General features: G+C 38.0%; 1 protein-coding gene across 6 annotated transcripts in view; it reads right to left on the bottom strand.

Annotated features, from left to right (window-relative positions):
- Positions 1 to 20,476, bottom strand: part of SPAG16 (sperm associated antigen 16) — a 1,246,090-nt gene that overhangs the window by 650,276 nt on the left and 575,338 nt on the right. For all 6 annotated transcript variants that reach the window (XM_072617486.1, XM_072617488.1, XM_072617489.1 and 3 more), the window contains one exon: positions 15,884 to 16,027. In XM_072617486.1, coding sequence (XP_072473587.1) covers positions 15,884 to 16,027 — 144 coding nt within the window. The remainder of the gene's footprint in view (positions 1 to 15,883; positions 16,028 to 20,476) is intronic.

Raw genomic sequence — 20,476 nt, 5'->3', positions numbered from 1 at the left:
TGTTTGAACTTTACTCTCATTGCATTTGGGTCAAGGAGGAAATAACATATTCAGTTAAATATAAAAATCTAACTTACCCTACAGGCAGTAGAAAGGGAAAGGGGAAAGAAAAGGGAGGAGATCATTAGAAGGGAGGGAAGAAGTAGTAATACAATATCCATTCCTACTGAAAACACTGAAAAGCACAGGAATAGATGGAACCTTCCTTAAAATAATAATTAGTATCTACCTAAAACTATCAGCAAGCTCTATATGTAATAGGGATAAGCTAGATGCATTTTCAATAAGATCGGGGGTGAAAGAAGGATGCCCATTATCACCACTGTTATTCAATGTGGTACTAGAAATGTTAGCTTCAGAAATAATAGAAGAAAAAGAAATAGAAGGAATTAGAATAGGTAAAGAAGAAACTAAGCTATCACTCTTTGCAAATGATGTGATCATTTACTGAGAGAACATAGCAAATCAAGTAAAAAATTACTTAAAATAATAAACAACTTGAAGAGGTTGGACACCATTTCCAATTTCCCTTCCAACTGTTTAAATTTTGATTCTATGATTTTCACCTTAAGAGAAATAGAAGAGAGGAAATGTGAGAGAGCAGAATTGATGGAAAGTCAATGAAGAAAGTACCTAAGCAGATTTTTGTAAAAGAAGGAAAGGGAAGAGGGCCATAAAGGTAAGGAATTTTGAATGATGGTTGATGTTACACATTCCAGACTAAAATTTGAAAATAATGTCATACATAAAAATTTTCCACCTTTAAAATAAAAGTGGAATGAGAGAAGAATGAAGGCAACTGTTTTAAAAAAAATTCAAATGTATTATTTATTTTTAACATTCTTTTTTAAAATTTTTAGTTCCAGATTCTCTTCCTGCCTCTCATACACCCACCAAGAAGCAAACAATATATCAATTATGCATGTGAAATCATGCAAAACATATTTCTACATTACCCATATTTTTTAAAAAGCAAGAAAAATAAAGTAAGAAAATTATCCTTCATTTTGCACTCAGTTCATTAGTTCTGTCTCTGGAGGTGGAAAGCATTTTATTTATCATGAACCTTTTGCATCTGTCTTGGACCATTGTATTGATCAGAGTAGCCAAGTCTTTCATAGTTAATCATCAGTACAATATTACTGTTACTCTGCACAGTGGATTCCTGGTTCTTCTTACTTCACTTTGCACCAGTTCATATAAGCCTTGCCATGTTTTTATGAAACCACCCCCCTATGATTTCTTATAGGACTTATAGTACTCCATCACACTCATATGCCATAACTTGTTAAGCCATTCCCCAATAAATGAACATCCCCTTAATGTCTAATTCTTTACTACCACAAAAAGAGCTGCTATAAATATTTTTGTGAATATAGATCCTTTTTTATTTTCTTTGATCTCTTTAGGATACCTTTCATAGTGTTATTGCTGGGTCAAAAGGTATGAATGGTTTTATAGCCCTTTGGTCATAGATGAAGCCAAAGCCAACTCTTAACCCTTTGTGGCCAAGGGAGTACCAAAACCAAAGTATGTCTTATTTTACCACTTTTGCCTGAGATCTGGCCTACATGGATTTGCCAGCCATCCTTCATGAAGTTATTCACTTATAGATCTGAAAATTATGCTTCTTTTTTTCCAAATCATTGGATAATTGGTCTCATTAGGTCTTTTTGCAAAGTTGTAGGATACAAAATAAACCAATGTAAATCATCTGCATTACTATATATTACAAACAAAGTCCAACAGCAAGAGATAGAAGAGGAAATCCTTTTTAAAGTTATACTAGACACTAAAATATTTGGGAGTCTACTTGCCAAAACAAACCCAAGGACTATATGAACACAAATACAAGATACTTTTTCACACAGATAAAGTCAGATCTAAATAACTGGATAAACATCAGCTGCTCCTAGGTAGGCTGAACTAATATAATAAAAATGACAATTCTAAATAAATTAATTTACTTATTCAGTGCCATACCAATCAAACTACCAAAACTTATTTTATAGAACTAGAAAAAATAATATCAAAATTTATCTGGAAGAACAAAAGGTCCAGAATGTTAAGGAAATTAACAAAAAAAATGCTAGGAAAGGTGGCCTATCCATACCAGATCTTATATTGTATTATAAAGCAGCTGTCATCTAAACCACTTGGTACTGGCTAAGAAATAGAGGGGTAGACCAGTGGAATAATAGTCACAAGACACAGTAGTCAATGACTATAGAAGTCTACCGTTTGATAAAACCAAGGACCCCAGTTTCTGGGATAAGAACTCACTGTTTGATAAAAACTGCTGGGAAAACGGGACAATAGCATGGAGGAAACTGGGCATCCCAACACCTGACAACATATGCCAGAATAAAGTTTAAATGGATACATAATCTAGGTATAAAGACTGATACTATAAAAAACACTAGGGGAGCAAAGAATAGTTTATTTTTCAGATTTATGGAGAATGGAGGAATTTATAACCGAACAAGAGATAGAGAACATTATGAAACACAAAATGGACAATTTTGATCATATTACATTGAAAAGTTTTGCACAGACAAAGTCAATGAAACTAAGATTAGGACGGAAGCAGAAAACTGGGAAAGAATTTTTACAACTAGTGTCTGTGATAAAGACCTCATTTCTAAAATGTATAGAGAAGTGAGTCAAATTTATAAGAATACTAGTCATTCCCCAATTGATAAATGGTTAAAGGATATGAACAGGTAGTCTTCGGGGAAAGAAATTAAAGCCATCTATAGTCATATGAAAAAAATCTTTAAATCACTGTTGATTAGAGAGATGTAAATCAAAACAACTCTGAGGCACCACATCACACCTATTAGATTGACTAAAATGACAAAACAAGAAAATGATAAATGTTGAAGATGATGTGGGAGAGTTGGAACACTAATTCATTGCTGGTGGAGCTGTGAGTTGATTCCATCATTCTGGAAAGCAATTTAGAACTATGTCTAAAGGGATATAAAAATGTGCATACCCTTTGACCCAGTAATACAGCTACTAAGCCTGTATCCCAAAGAGATCAGAACTATGGGGAAAGGGCCCAAATACATTTATAGCATCTCTTTTTGTGGTGGCCAAGAACTGGAAATCAAGGGGATGCCCATCAATTGGGGAATGAATGAACAAGTTATGGTATATGAATACAATGGAGTACTATTGTGCTACAAAAAATGACAAACAGGTAGACTGCAGAAAAACCTGGAAAGACTTATATGAACTAAAGCTGAATGAAGTGAGCAGAAGCAGAACATCATACATAGTAACAGCCACAGTGTGTAAGAATTGTTTTTGATAGACTTAGCCCTTCACAGAAATGCAAGAACCTAAAACATTTCCAAAGGACTCATGATTCAAAATGTCATCTCCATTCAGAGAAAGAACTATGGAGTCAGAATGTAGAATGAAGCAAATTATATTCTCTTTTATTATGTTTTCTTTTTTTCATGGTTTCTCCCATTCATTATAATTCTTCTCTGCAATATGACTAATGTGAAAATGTGTTCAATAGAAATATATGTGTAGAGCCCATATAAGATTGGAACTTATGAAAGTGATTACTGAAAATGGAAAACAAATTAATAAACTTGAGGGGGAAGAGAGAAGACATCAATTTTTTAATATCTAATGAGGATCCCTGGAGCTGAATACTTGTGGAGCTAAACCTCAGAGACTGCTAAAAATAGACTTCCCTGGTAAAATTTCTCTCTATTTGGTTGATCTGAGATGTTATTTCTCTTTTTTCAATTTATTTATTTTTAGTTTTCAACATTCATTTCCACATTTTGAGTTTCAAATTTTCTCCCCATCTCTCTTCTTCCCTCACTCCAAAACACTGCGCATTCTGATTATTCCTTCCCCCAATGTACCCTCCCTTCTATCACACCCATCCCTTTCCTTATCCCCCTCTTCTCTATTTTCTTGTAGGGCCAGATAGATTTCTATAACCCATTACCTGATTTCTTATTTCCCAGTTATACTCAAAAACAATTCTCAACATTTGTTCCTAAAACTTTGAGTTCCAATTTTTTTCCCTTACTCCCACCCTACCCCATCCCCACTGAGAAGGCAAGCAATTCAATATAGGCAATATATGTAAACTTTTGCTAAATACTTCCATAATAGTCATATTGTGAAAAACTAACTATATTGCCCTCCATCCAATCCTGCCCCCCATTTATTCTATTCTCTCTTTTGACCTTATACCTCCCCAAAAGTATTTACTTCTAATTACCCCCTTCTCTCATTTGCTCTCCCTTCTATCATCCCCCACACACTCCACTCATCCCCTTCTCCCTTACTTTCCTAAAGTGTAAGATAGATTTTCATACTAAATTGATTATGCATGCTATTCTCTCCTTAAGTCAAATGTGATGAGAGTAAGCTTCATTTTTCCCCTCTCACCTCCCCCCATTTCCTCTCTGTTGAAAAAACTTTTCCTTGCCTCTTTTATGAGAGATAATTTGCCCCATTGCATTTCTCCTTTTCTCCTCCAATTATATTCCTCTATCACTCCTTAATTTTATTCTTTTAGATATCATCCCTTCCTATTCAACTCACCCTGTGTTTTCTGTCTATATATGTGTGCGTGCGAGCGTGTGTGTATGTGTGTGTGTGTCTGTGTGTGTGTGTGTGTAATCCCTCCAACAACCCATATACTGAGAAAAGTTTCAAGAGTTACAAATATTATCTTTCCATGGAGTAATGTAAACCGTTCAACTTTAGTAAGTCCCCAGTGATTTCTCTTTCCTGTTTAACTTTTCATGCTTCTTTTGATTCTTGTGTCTGAAAGTCAAATTTTCTATTCAGCTCTGGTCTTTTCACCAAGAATGCTTGAAAGTCCTCTATTTCATTGAATGATCAGTTTTTCCCTTGAAATATTATCCTCAGTTTTTCTGGGTAGGTGATTCTTGGTTTTAATGCTAGTTCTTTTGACTTATGGAATATCATATTCCAAACCCTTTGATCCCTTAATGTAGAAGCTGCCAGACCCTTTGTTATCTTGATTGTATTTCCACAATACTCCTATTGTTTCTTTATGGCTGCTTGCAATGTTTTTTCCTTGACCTAGGATCTCTGGAATTTGGCTACAACATTCATAGGAGTTTTTCTTTTCAGATATCTTTCAGGAGGTGATCAGTGAATTCTTTCAATATTTATTTTACCCTCTGGTTCTAGAGTATCAGGACAGTTTTCCTTGATAATTTCATGAATGATGAGGTCTAGGCTCTTTTTTGATAATGTCTTTCAGGTAGCCCCATAATTTTTAAATTGTCTCTCCTGCATCTATTTTCCTGGTCAGTTGTTTTTCCAATGAGATATTTCACATTGTCTTCAATTTTTTCATTCTTTTGGTTTTGTTTTGTGATTTCTTAGTTTCTTATAAAGTCATTAGATTCCATCTACTCCATTCTAATTTTTAAAGAACTATTTTCTTGAGTGAACTTTTGAACCTCCTTTTCCATTTGACTAATTCTGCTTTTTAAAGCATTCTTCTCCTTATTGCCTTTTTGGGCCTCTTTTGCTATTTGGGTTAGTCTATTTTTAGTGGTGTTAATTTCTCCAACATTTTTCTGGGTCTCCTTTAGCAAGATGTTGACTCACTTTTCATCATTTTCTTGCATCATTCTCGTTTCTCTTCACAATTTTTCCTCTACCTCTCTTACTTGATTTTCAAAATCTTTTTTGAGCTCTTCCATGACCTGGGACCATTTCATATTTATTTTGGATGTTTTAGATGCAGAAGCCTTGACTTTTAGGTCTTCTTCTGATGGTTTTCATTGCTCTTCCTCATCAGAAAGGATGGAAGAAAATACCTGCTCACCAGGAAGTAACCTTCCATTGTCTTATTCTTTTTCCTTTTTTGTGCATTTTCCCAGTCAGCTACTTGACTTTTGAATTCTTTGTCAAGAGGAGGGTATACTCTGGTGACCTGTAAGTTCTCAGTTCCTCCAAGGTGGCACAATCAAGGGAAAGGAGTTTTCTCCTCTCCAGACCTGCACTCTGGTCTGGGACCTACCAAAACTTTTCTGCCCAGGATCTGCCTGTAAAATTTCCTCTCCAGAGCCTCCACAAGCTCTACTATGCCAGCCAGTGCTACTCTCCTCACCCCAGGGCCACTAGTCCCGGCTGAGTTACACATCAGCAGCTCAATTCCCCCAGGGTCTTTAGACAAGGGCTCTAACAATGGAAGCTGCTGCAGCCTGGGTCCAGGGCTAGACTGCTATGTTCCCTTCTTGCCCAGTGAAAGAGCTTTCTAACTGACCTTTGAAGGTTCCCTTCATGTTTGTGGGTGGAGGAATCTGGGAATTGCAGCTGTTGCTGGTGATACCTTGAAGCCTGCTCCAGTCCTGTCCCTGCTGTGGCACCTACAAGGCTGAGCTACACTCCGTTCTGCACCCAGTGTGATAGACTTTTCCTGTCTGCCTTCCAGGCTGCCTTGGCCTGGAAATCTCTTTCACTCTGTCATTTTGCAGCTTCTGGTTCTCTAGAAGTGCATCCTTCTACTCTGCCATCTTGGCTCCACCCTGAGATTCTATTTCACTAAGGAGTCAAAAGGTTCATTTACTTTTGTGTATTCTATAGTCTACCCTAATTTATAAAACTCCCCCAATTCCTGGTTTATTTTATTTTATATTCATGATTATCTTTTGTGTAATAATTGTTGAATGGGAGAAAGCTCAGCTAAGCATAAGCAATCTTGTCCCTTGTGATTGACTTATGCAGGTGCCTTTTGTCCTGAATCTCTAAAAGAATATCTAGATTACAAATATCCTATGTGTAGGAGACAGATAAAATTGTAGCTCAGTGCTGACATTAAATTTTCTTTTGGAGACTGGAGAGTGAAGGAATGGTCCCTCAGCTATGGTTATCCTTGGTCCTGATCTTCCCCTCACTTCCCTTCTAGACACTTGATCATACAGCTACTACCTTCTTCCAAATCTCTGGCATTCCCGTGGGACATCCATCCCATCCCAGTATATTCCTTTTAACTGCCCTTTCATTGTAGCCCTCATTGTCTGTACCTAGAGTCATTCCAGGCTCTTTGCTATTCCCTTCTCCATAACCTCAGGGTCACCCCAGCCTATTGGCCACACTTAGATCACATCCAAATCTCCCCACAGTCTTTCTGTAATTAAAGGTCCATCTTGCCAATTATTAAATTGCTAAGATTCTTAAAATCTGTCCAATGGCATAGATTCTTAAAATCTCACCCATACTAATAGGTGTTTTAATAAACCTTACTTCTGACTAAAAGAAGGTTTGAGTCAATTTTATTGAGGTAGAACCCACATTTTTTGCCCTTGAATTTTGAGGTTCTCAAGTGTAAGGCATGACTCAATTTTGTTTCCACAGAAATTCTAAGGTAAGAGATAAACTGATTCTGGCTGCCTGGCAATCAGCATAACTAAAAGCTGAGAAGACCACCAGACCAGGTGTGGCTCACCAAGGAAGAGACCAACTGACCCAGACACTGTCTTAGATAATGGGACTCATATTAATGGTGAAGGAAACTTAGGCATCCTGGGTTCAGTTTTTATCAACTCCTTTAAAAGTATTTATGACTTGTCATTTCTTTACCAAATAAAGTATAAAGGAAATAAGAACATCCCTCCCCCCCATGTGGGGGTGAGGTGTAGGTGTTTTCAGATAAGCTGCAAACCCTGAGTTGACCAATGGAATGCAGGGCAGGAAATTTGAATCAGGATAGTTATAAGAAGTTTTGTAGTTGTCTGAAAGAGCGTGTCTCCTTATGGGGCAGGATGCCTGGGGCTCCTCCTCTCTCTGGAGGGAGAGCAATTAATAAATCAAATCTTTTCTTAATTCACTGGGGGCTCATGTGGAATTTTTTGGTAAGATGATTATTTCTCACACCAGCACCCTTAGACTGCAACAATTCTACTAAAACTGTTCTCTCTAAGGATACTAATGACCTAAATTCAGTGAAATCTATACCATTCTTACACTGTGACCCACCCTCTGATCCTGGATATTCTCTTCTCCCTTGGATTCTATTAACACTTGTTTCTCCTCCTTTTCCTTCTACTTGACAATTTGCTCATCATCCATCTTCTGTTGTTGTTGCTGTTTTATTGTTGTGGTTGTTTGCCCTCCCATGACATCTGGGAGGATGCAACTGGACAGGGCCTTCCTTCCTTCTTTCCTTCCTTCCCTTCCTTCCTTCCCCTACCCTCAGTCCTTATAGGGTATCACACCCTTACCTTCAGGTGCTCTGCTCAAACGAAAGGTAAATTTTGGTCTCTGAAACCTCTTTCCCCCCTTAAAAGCCAGCCTTTTCCCCTAATAATTCTGGCTCTCATTGATTGGTCAACAATAGGTCCCAGGCCAACCCTACTTGGTGTGATTGTTTGTGCCCAAATTGGTTCAGAATGAATGTAAATAGCAATTGTTTCTATTTTGGTTGGAAACCCTGAGGGTCTTCCCTTCCCAGATTGATTTTTTTTGATTAGGTAAACAGGTCATTCTCTGCTTCAATCCTTATGAAGCTTTAATCACTGAATGGGTGTTGCCTAAGTCAAACTGAAACCTGTTAAAGAAAGGCCAAGGTCCCCTCACCCATCTCCTACCACCTAAGTGAATATCTACTTAGGTTCTGTCCTTTGCGCACTTCTCTTTCCACTTCACATTCTCCTTCTGAATGATTTCATCAACTACCATAGGTTCAAGTGTCATCTTGACACAGAAGACTCCCAACTCTAAATATATTTCTGATCATTCTCCTGAAGTTCAATTTTTCATTGTCAACCACCTCCCACACATCCCTCCCTACCAGATGTCCACCAGCCTCTAAAACTCAACACATTCAAAATAAAATTCATCATCTTTACTTCCAAGTCTGTTCCTCCTCTAAAGTTCCTATTTTTTATTAATGGCACTACCATCCTCCTTGTCACCCAGGCTCATAACCTTGGAGTTATCCTTAACTATTCCTTTTCCATAAACACCCACATTGAATTAGCGGCAATGTTATGATTTTAACTCTAGAATATCTGCAACATCTGTGCCTTCTCTCTGTTCACAAGGCTGCTATTCTAGATCTTGACCCACACCAACCTAGACAATTACAGAAGATTCCAGATAAGTCTCCCCATTTCCAATCATCCCCTTCTAAAATGCATCCTCTACAAAAATAGACTTTACTAGACAGATACGTGATGACATCACTCTTTGCTCAAAAGACTTAAGGGACAACTTACGGTCTCTAAGATAAAATATAAAATTGTTTTTGTGTCTAAGAGCCTTCATGATTTCCTCCAACTACTTTTCAAGCCATGTTACTTCTCTTCCACTCTCAGAATAAAAGTCACAGGACACTGATATTATTCTCTGAATTCAGTATTGAAGTTCTGACCTCTGTGTATTTGCACAAATTGTCCTCTCCTACCTTCTATACACTTCATCCTCCTTATCACCTCTCAGAATCATTATCTTCCTTCTAAATTCTTCCTAGGCATAACCTCTTCTGTGAAACCTTCCCTCATCTTTCACTTTGCTAAGGTTCCCTCTGTCTTCAAATATACTGCATTTATTTATCTGTGCATAAGTTATATTCACCCAACAGGATGTGAGCTTTTTGAGGGCAATTGTTTCATTTTTTTTTAACTAAATTTATTTATTTAACTTTTAACATTCATTTTCACAAAATTTTGGGTTACAAATTTTCTCCCCTTTTCTCCCCTCCCCCCCCAAACACCAAGCATTCTAATTGCCCCTATGACCAATCTGCTCTCTCTTCTATCATCCCTCTCTGCCCTTGTCTCCGTCTTCTCTTTTGTCCTGTAGGGCCAGATAGCTTTCTATATCCCTTTACCTGTATTACTTATTTCCTGGTGGTAAGAACATTACAGTTGATCCTAACACTTTGAGTTCCAACTTCTTTACCTCCCTCCGTCTACACCCCTTCCCTTTGGAAGGCAAGCAATTCAATATAGGCCAAATCTGTGTAGTTTTGCAAATGACTTCCATAATAGTTGTGTTGTATAGGACTAACTATATTTCCCTCCATCCTATCCTGTCCCCCATTACTTCTATTCTCTTTTGATCCTATCCCTCCCCATGAGTGTCGACCTCAAATTGCATTCTCCTCCCCATGCCCTCCCCTCTATCCTCCCCCCAACCCTGCTTGTGCTCTTGTCCCCCACTCTCCTGTATTGTGAGGTAGGTTTTCCTACCAAAATGAGTGTGCATTTTATTCTTTCCTTTAGTGGAATGTGATGAGAGTAGACTTCATGTTTTTCTCTCACCTCCCCTCTTTATCGCTCCACTAATGAGTCTTTTGCTTCCCTCTTTTATGAGAGATAATTTGCCCCATTCAATTTCTCCCTTTCTCCTCCCAATATATTTCTCTCTCACTGCTTGATCTCATTTTTTTTTAAGATATGATCCCATCCTCTTCAATTCACTCTGTGCACTCTGTCTCTATGTATGTGTGCGTGTGTGCATGTGTGTGTGTGTAATCCCACCCAGTACCCAGATACTGAATAGTTTCAAGAGTTACAAATATTGTCTTTCCATGTAGGAATGTAAACAGTTCAACTTTAGTAAGTCCCTTATGACTTCTCTTTGCTGTTCACCTTTTCATGCTTCTTTTCATTCTTGTGTTTGAAAGTCAAATTTTCTTTTCAGCTCTGGTCTTTTCATCAAGAATGCTTGAAAATCCTCTATTTCATTGAAAGACCAATTCTTCCCCTGAAGTATTATACTCAGGTTTGCCAGGTAGGTGATTCTTGGTTTTAGTCCTAGTTCCTTTGACTTCTGGAATATCCTATTCCATGCCCTTCGATCCCTTAATGTAGAGGCTGCTAGATCTTGTGTTATCCTGATTGTATTTCCACAATACTTGAATTGTTTATTTCTAGCTGCTTGCAATATTTTCTCCTTGACCTGGGAACTCTGGAATTTGGCCACAATGTTCCTAGGAGTTTCTCTTTTTGGATCTCTTTCAGGCGGTGGTCTGTGGATTCCTTGAATATTTATTTTGCCCTCTGGTTCTAGAATCTCAAGGCAGTTTTCCTTGATAATTTCATGAAATATGATGTCTAGGCTCTTTTTTTGATCATGGCTTTCAGGTAGTCCCAAAATTTTTAAATTGTCTCTCCTGGATCTATTTTCGAGGTCAGTTGTTTTTCCAATGAGATATTTCACATTATCTTCCATTTTTTTCATTCTTTTGGTTTTGTTTTGTGATTTCTTGGTTTCTCATAAAGTCCTTAGCCTCCATCTGTGCCATTCTAGTTTTGAAATAACTGTTTTCTTCAGTGAGCTTTTGAATCTCCTTTTCCATTTGGCTAATTCTGCTTTTGAAAGCATTCTTCTCCTCACTGGCTTTTTGAACCTCCTTTGCCAATTGAGTTAGGCTAGTTTTCAAAGTGTTAATTTCTTCAACATTTTTTTGGGTCTCCTTTAGCAGGGAGCTGATCTGCTTTTCATGCTTTTCTTTCATCTCTCTCATTTCTCTTCCCAGTTTTTCCTCCACCTCTCTAACTTGATTTTCAAAATTCTTTTTGAGCTCTTCCATGGCCTGAGCCCATTGGGTGGGCTGGGACACAGAAGCCTTGATTTCTGTGTCTTTGCCTGATGGTAAGCATTGTTCTTCCTCATCAGAAAGGAAGGGAGGAAATGCCTGGTCTCCAAGAAAGTAGCCTTCAATAGTTTTATTTCTTTTCCCTTTTCTGGGCATTTTCCCAGCCAGTGACTTGACCTCTGAATATTCTCCTCACACCCACCTCGCCTCCTGATCCTCCCAGCCAGCGTTTGGGGACTGAGATTCAAATGCTGCTTCCAGCTTTAGGGCTTTTGGCGGGGGCAGGGCTGCTATTCAGTGTGAGAATTAAGTTCAGGTGGTCAGGTCGGGGCAGGGCCGCCTCTCAGGCTCAGTTCCCTCGAGGGTTTATGCACAGACCTTCCACAATGGATTCAGGCTCCCGCCCACTTGGGGAGCCACAGTCTGCAGCCGCCTCTCAGCTTCTACATCCTGGGGGTGCCTGAATCATGGGGGCACCCCACTCCCCTCTCGACCCGCCAAAGAGACTCTCTCACAGACCCCCGTCACCTGTGGGCGGAGGGACCCGCGCGGCCGCTGGAGATCCCGTCCCCGAAGCCTGCTCGGATCTGTATCTCTCGGTGCCGTGGCCACGGCCACAGCAGGTCTGGGCTGGGCTCCACGTCTGCAGCACGATGGACCTTTTGCAAGAGGTTTGCAGGTCCCTCTGTGGGTGGAGGGACCCGCGTGGCCGCTGGAGATCCCGTCCCCGAAGCCCGCTCGGACCTTTTCCTCTCGGTGCCGCGGCCACGGCAGGACTGCACTCAGCTCCCAGTCCCGGCGCCCAGTCTGCAGTGCGAAGGACCCCCCGTGAGAGGTTTGCAGGTCCCTCCGGAACAGAAATCTCCCTCGCTCCAATATTCCATGGCCTCTGGGTGCAGAATTCGCCGTGAGTTACTCCCCTGTAGCCGTTCTGTGGGTTGTGGGTTCGGAGCTATGTGTATGTGTGTCTTTCTACTCCGCCATCTTGGCTCCGCCCCCCCAATTGTTTCATTTTTAACTTTGTGTACCAAGGACCTAGCATGGTGCCTTGCATATATCAGGAACTTAATGAAAGTCTACTGAATTTAATGAAACATAATCACATTTTAAGATTACATTCCTTAAAGATGTCAGATAGGCCTGGAAAGACTTATAAGAACTGATGCTGAGAGAAAGGAGAAGAATCAGGAGAACTTGATATGTAGCAACAACCACAATGTGTGAGGACTTTTTCCAGTAGATTTAGAACCTCACTGCAATGCAAGGACTTAAAAAATTCCCAACAGCCTCTTAAGGCAAAATGCTTTCCACATCCAGAGAAAAAACTATGGAATTTGATCACAGAACATAGCATTATGTTTTGGTTTGTTTTATGATTTCTCCCATTTGTTTTAATTCTTCTATGCAACATGACTAAAATGAAAATGTATTTAATAGGAATGTATGTGTAGAACCTATATAAAATTGTATGCCATCTCGTGGAGGGAGTGGGGGGGTATCAAAGTTATATAGAAGTGATGGTAGAACACTGAAAACAAATAAAATAACAATAAAAAAGATTACATTCTTTAATGAAATTAAGACATTAAAATATATTCCTGAAAGACATGAAGGACTCTGCAGTTTTGTTTATAAACAACTAAAAGCTATGAAAAAATTAAGAGTTCATCTAAACCTCTAAAGAATTCATCTTCATTTTCGTCCTAAAATTATGGCATAAAAACTACATTTCTTTCTTTCATTTCACTTCACAATATGATCATATGATGGTTAATGTCCATGCCTGAAATCTCCCAAGGTGAAGTGTATTGAGTCCCACTATTTTTATTTCCATGCACTAATAGAAGACAATACTGTAGCAGCATTTCACTCTTTTACCATAACAAACAGTGAGAATAAATTCATATTGTGAGTGAATAATGATGTCCTTTGCCTCATTTTAATTTCAATAATTGAGTGGGAGACAGGGAGGCCCTACTGAAAGGCCTTTATGTTGGCCAAACACTAATGAGAAAATCTTTGTCAAGTCTGTGAGTCACTTGGTGTCATGGCAACAAAACATTATCGAAACCTGATTAGTATGCCCAGCAGATATATAAGTGATAGCCTGCACTTCTAATTGTATTTTCTCTGTTTTCAGAGATGAATTTTTTGTTGGTAAGAGGTGAGAGGCTGACAGTATTCTGTTTATCCATATTTCAGATATGGAACACACTACATGCTCATAAATTCAATTTCAGTGAAGTACTTAATACTGAAAATAAATAATACTTTAGGAAGATTAAAGAAAATAAAATGGTCAAAATTATCCTTTGAACTCCTGATCTCCCAAAGAATTTATTTTTATCTTAAAATCTTATAAGTCATTCTATTTGACACTCAGATCTAGTAAAATTTTATATCTTCATAGGGGCACAAAGGAGAAAAAAAATCAGTGGGGGTACCCAAAACATCAATTAAAATAAATGAGCTTCACAGATATGTAAAAGAAAATTCAGTGGAATAGTAGAACATTCCCTACTGAATTAAATGTGATAAATACCCCGCAGTAATCATACACGATGCTCCATCTCCTGCTTCCCTGCCTTTTCACTGACTGTCCCTCATACCTGGAAAACACTCCCTTCTCATTTCCATCTAACAGAATCCCTTTCTTCCCTCAAGATGCAGCTTAAGTGCTACCTTTACAGGAAGCCTTCCTTGATTCACCCAATAGGAAGTGGCCTCATTCCCTACCTTGTATTTCTTTTCCTTATATTTATTCCGCATGCACTTACATATGCCCAAATTGACTCTCCCATTAGAATGTAAGCTACTTGCAACTAGAAATTATTTTATTCACCTACCATATTAGTATTCCCTGTGACTTTCTCAACACCTGACACTTTATAAGAAAAAAACTTATTGAGGCTAATTCATAATAAAAAAAGATTTAAGGTATAGTAAATGGAAAACATTTGAATGTGATTCAATTGGTTATTGAGGTTCAAATTATACTAAATTCAGTGCTAGCTTGTTGTTGTTGTTTTTTTTAATATTAGGGAATAGGGCAGTGCCAAAAATAGTAGATGCCATTTTCAACACTGATTTGTTGATCACTTGATATAAATAGATATAGTAGGTATGGGCAAAAGAAATGAATCATGGAGGGCATATGAAGAAGAACAAAGATAGCTATAATGATATACCAAAGATCAAAATTGTAAGGGGCACTGCTTTTTTATGATTAAAAGAATAGCAAAATGATATAAAATAGAAGCAATTATTCTAACATAAAAAACAAAATGGTGTTTACAAATACTAGCTTCCTCTTGTCTGTTAACTATAAAACAAACAAATATTAAACAACATCCCCTTTTAATCTGATTATGCAAAAGCTTTAGAGACAAAATATTCTTAATATGCCTGTTACAACATAGGGATACTTAGGATTTTTGCTTCCAAGAAGGTTGTTCAAGAAGTCACGACAAGTGAGATGGGTGTCTAAAAGCCTTTGGTCCAGAAAATGTTACAAACTGATAAAAATCCAGGTCTGAGGTTAACCTAGGACTAAGCCAAATAATAATAGAATTCATGTACAATGAAGCAGAGAAATAATGATTAAAGAGAGCCAGTACTGGATGACAGTTTGCCCTGGAATAGGTTCTGATAGATTTTGCTGTTTAGGGGCTTTGTTTTGCAGATAGACTGGCTTAAACAATAAACCTGTTTAAATTACTTCTGAGTATCTCATTGCTACTTACTCTTTGGTTCTTTGGGGGTTAATCCATGGATCTACTCTCCCCTAGTTTTGCATCTTAAAATGAAATGAATCTCCAAAATTAGAGGACTGGTATGTGCAACTTATTTCTTACTGATGTGCTTTATCCTTTTTAGTATTCCTTGAATCATTTAATTTGCAAAATCTTCACTACCTCTGGATTTTGAAGACAACATAATTCTATAAACAAAATGTGAGATTAACACAATGAATGTGAAACTTGGTATATGTTATTGACTAAAAACCTATACAGTCTTTTCATGGTTTATGAGTGCAAAGAGAATTAATAATGCTTGTCCTGAAAAGCTTATTACTCTTTGTTAGATGCATCAGCATGTGGACTAAGTTTCAGATATACCAAATACCAAAAGCAATCAATCTAAAGTCAACATAATGAAAGCCAGAGGAACATTTATCTACATGTTTAGAAATTCAGTGGAGGATATGAGACTGCATTGAGAAAGAGAGTCATCAAATCAGTGAGAGGCAGGGAGAAGAGCAAACAAACACATTCCCAATAGGGATTAGCGCTGGTTCAGGAGGATGTTTAAACTAACCTTGGATGGAAGCAGCAACCAGAAAGCCAGTCAGTGTGACCACAGCCTGTCAGGATTACATTGCCTTTAGGGATACCCACCATCTTCCAGTGGTGATCTTCGCTGCAGGAGACTAGGATTTCTTTTCGAGGATGTATGGCAACACTGCACAGGAAGGTGAGACAAAGGAGGAAAGTATTATTCGAACATTTAGGGGTTTCAAAATGAGACCTATAAACTCAAAGCAATCATGACTATGGCAGAGAGGCAGAGACATGGGCTCTACTCTTAGCTCTGCTGCAAATTAACAGTTTGACCTTGAGAAAGTCACAATCTCTTGAGGTCTCCTATATGATATTTGGGAGTTGGAGCAGATGAGCTTTCAATGTTCTTCCAATTATAAGAGCCTATGATTTGACTAAGTAAGAAAACAAAGCACAATTGATCCTCTAAGTCTCTATTCTACCCTTCTTTTATGGATCTTAAAATCTCAGTTCCAACATGAAGTCTTTTGTCTAATCACAAATCATGTATGTGTCATAGATTTGGAGCTAGAAGGACTTTTGGGAATCATTTGTCCAGTCTCTTCTTTTCCAGAAGAAGGAACTGAGGCCTGTGGAGGGCAAGTGATTCACCTGAAGTCACATTAATAATTATGATTAAGAAGCACCACAAACTTCTGTCTCCATTCAATAATTTTGTATTGGGCTAGTTGAAGAAGCATTCATATTCTTTAATATTGCAGGGTTTTTCCTGGGAGATAATAATATACCTTTAAATCTGACATCATCCACAAAAATAACATGAATTACTATTGTTACCATAGCTCTGTAATAAATACTTTTAATGAAACTTTAATTCCATGTCCCAATGTTCCAATAAAGTGAAGTATATCAAATTCAGTACTTATGCATCACTTAAATTTACTTCCATTAACGCACAGCATACACATTTCTATAAAGTATGCAAGAATCAGAAGGCAATCTCCACCCTCCACAGAAAAAGAGGGGAATGAGAAAGAAACATTTCAAATGATTAACATATTAACCACTCCTACTGGGGTGAGTTCAGAATTATCAACTTTTTAATACTGTAGTAAATATTTTCTAAAATGAGGAGCATCCAAGTTTAATATATGCATGGGGTGGCAAAAATTATGAGGCATTTCTTTTTAATTACTAAAGCAGAGGTTAGAAAACATAATTTCCAATTCTAACAGCCATTAATGAGTAGCATGACTTTCATGTTCACTATTCCAACCTCAGTTTTTTGATCTGTGCAATGAAAGGGTTGGGCACTATGAACTGTAAGTTCTACATCAGTTCTAATGGTCCATGATCCATTCATGCTTTCATCTATGTGAATTCTTCATCTTATTTTTACAATTTTTTGAGACTCTTGCAGTAATGGGTCCCTACAAACAAACAACAGAAAAGAATCCCTACTCCTTAAGCACATCTGACCTTGAACTTGGGGGGGAAAGTGCTTACAAGTTAAAATATGAAAATAAGGCCTTTACTTTCCTTGGGGCAGATAGGAAAAGAGTCATGACTATAAGTATGGGCAGCTGCAGCTCTGTTCTTTTTCCACTTCACCATCCTGCCAACCAGAAAAGATCAGGCTTTCTGTGGCAACCCCATAGCATGGATTTTCTAGTAGTCAAACTACCCATCAGTATAACTCAACTTCACCCTAAGGTTAAGCTGTCATGTTTGGTAAATGCAAATTAACCCAACTTAACTCAAAGGGAAAACCATGTTTCCCTTTGAATGGAATGAAGTTAGTAAAGACTTCTCAGTAGTTAACAAAAGGCTTTTAGTAGATGGTTAGGCCTAAGTTTCGGTTTCCCAGAAATCATGTGAGTTTTGGGAAGACAAAACTTAACCCCTCCCTCTTGGGTTGCCACATCAATATAATGCCTGCCAACAGGGTAGACTGTCACATTCAGATTGTGAGCCTGCCTCCCAACCAATGGGAGTAAGAGGCCAGCAGGGGGTGGGATCAGCGTTAGGGCTATATAATCTCTATTTTTGCCTTCTGTAATTGTCTCACTCTCCTGAATACCTGTCACAGAGAGAAGGCGCCCTTTTTCACAAGATGGTAATAAAATCTTGTGGCTTTGCTTCTACCTTGAGAAGTCTCTGTGTTTTATTTGAGTTGGTGGTCTCTGGCCCACACACATTCTACATAGCTACAGCACATGAACATCTTGCCATTCACTCCGCCACCTTATGCAGTACCTTTCCCCACTCCCTGTAGCTATGCTGCCTGCTCTTGGCATAGGAGTTCCTCAGTTGCCTCTGGCTCTACTCAAAAGCCCCAAGAATCTCCAGATCAAAACTCCCAGCCCTGGTCACCCACCACTCCCATAGATTACTTGCTTCCTTCTGTTAGAATAATAAATACCTTGAAACTCACTTTTATACTTGTATCCCCAGCATCTAGTAAATAGTAGGCACTTAATTAGTGCTTTTTCCCCTCACAGAATCCATGATAGAAAGTATAATTGTTAAATCAGAACTTGTTTCTCTAGAGGCAAGCAAAGGAGTTCTGGATGTCCTCAGCATTAAAGTTGGAAGCATAAGCCTCGGCGCTATATACTTGGTAAGTGCAGTGACCCCTTCCTGGTTTCAAGTAGGATAATTTTAGAACTGGACAGGACCTTGAAGGCTGAGGTCCCAATCCCTTGTTGTACAAAAAAGGAAACTGAAATAAGTTAAATGACTTTTTCAGGGTCACAAAGTAGTGTTTGATTTGAATCCAGGTTTTCCTGACTACAAATCCAGCTCCCTGTCCACCACATTTTTGACTTTATTCCATACCTCTGAATATCATGAATATCACATCTCCTTTCAGTTCCAAAAACTACCTAATTTCTTTTGCTTCTCATTTCCCAATACAATCTTTTCTGTGCCTACTCAATTGCAGATTTTGTTGTCTTCTTCTATTCCCAATTTTGGACTTTTCATATCCTTTTCCCCCATATGTTTTGACTGCTACTCACCAATTTATAACATACACAATTGCGCCAATTCTTCCAGATTGAAAACTGATCTTTATAGAGTTATTTAATATTTGCCAAGCATAAGATAGAGGCATAGATAAAGATATGGATATGAATAGAGGCAAAGGTAGAGACAGATACAGATACTGATATATAGACATGGATAGAGACAGAGATGGAAATAGGAATAGGCACTGGTATAGAGACAGGTATATAGATGTAGGTACACATGGAGATAGATATAGATATCAATATACAATAGTATGGATAGAGAAAGAATTGGCATAGATATAAGTGTAGGCAGAGATAGAGATAAGTATGGATAAAGATAGAGATATATAGATACAGGGATAGAGACAGTCACAGAAACAGATATGCATATAGACAGAGATAAGTATAGGTAGAGAGATATATAGGATAAAGTTAGAGATGGAGACAGATATAGATATCTAGATATAAATACAGATATGGATAGAGCTAGAGATAGGTATAGATATAGAGATAAGTATAGACATAAGTACAGAAATACAACAAGCTGTATATAGGTAGAGATAGAAATAGTGGTAGACAGTATCTCTATAGAGCCTGGTAGCAACCCTGTGAACTGAATACTTCAAGTATTATTTTTAGCATTTTAAGGGAATGAAAAAACTCAGGTAAAAAAGGTTCAGAAGGCCAATGAGTGTTGATTTAGACCTGTGTCTTCTTGACTCCAAATCTAGCCTTTACCATGATACTCATGCTTTCTTGTTCCATAATAGGAAAAGTATAAAGTGAATTATTCATATTGCAATATCTAATAGTGCTGCTTTGTGACTTTTAGGAGACATTCAGAAAAGGAATTTATTGTAGCTGAATCTGAGTGTGTTCACAGGCCTTAACTAGAAGAAAAATACGATAGGTAAAACATATCAGATCGAAATGAATTTCTTATTCAAACTCAAATAACAAGGCCAACAAAATCCTTGATGCTAATGAGTGTGATATATGTTGCTTTGCAGTGTTCTTGGCAGACAGATACACACTTGACTAGATGATAAATTATCCCCTTTAGTAAAGATAACAAAAATCATTGGTGGCTTTAAGAAGTTTGAAAGATACCTTTTAAAAATGTCTTTCGTGAGATGCATTGTTGGTTAAGAAATAAATACAAGCGCCAAGGCCAGTCTGGAAGATTCTTTCCAAAATCTCTTCATGTACGCTAAACTTCAATATCTCCTTTAGCACTCCCCAAGCTACCTAATTTATCTTTCTTCTCACTTTCCAATACAATATTTTCTGCAAGTACTCAACTATAGTATTTGTTGTCTTGCTCTGTTTCCTATTTTGGACTTTTCTATCCATTTCCCCTACGCTTCAAATGGCATTCACCAACTTAGAACATATACAGCTCTACCAAGAACCCTGACACAAACCGAACAGCTCTAGTCCTCAAGCACCTTACATTCTACTGGGCTGATGCAACATGCATTCAAATAAGAAAACAAAAGGTCACTTGAAGGAGGAAAAAATACTAATATGTGGAGACCCCAGGGAGGATATCACAGGATTTGTATAAAATGTCTATAAAACTCCTATAAAAGAAGCCTTTTATGACTACAGCACTGAGA

The sequence above is a fragment of the Notamacropus eugenii genome, chromosome 6 (genome assembly GCF_028372415.1).
Source record: "Notamacropus eugenii isolate mMacEug1 chromosome 6, mMacEug1.pri_v2, whole genome shotgun sequence".
In the NCBI taxonomy this organism is placed as follows: Eukaryota; Metazoa; Chordata; class Mammalia; order Diprotodontia; family Macropodidae; genus Notamacropus; species Notamacropus eugenii.
This window is presented reverse-complemented; position numbering and strand designations above follow the sequence as displayed.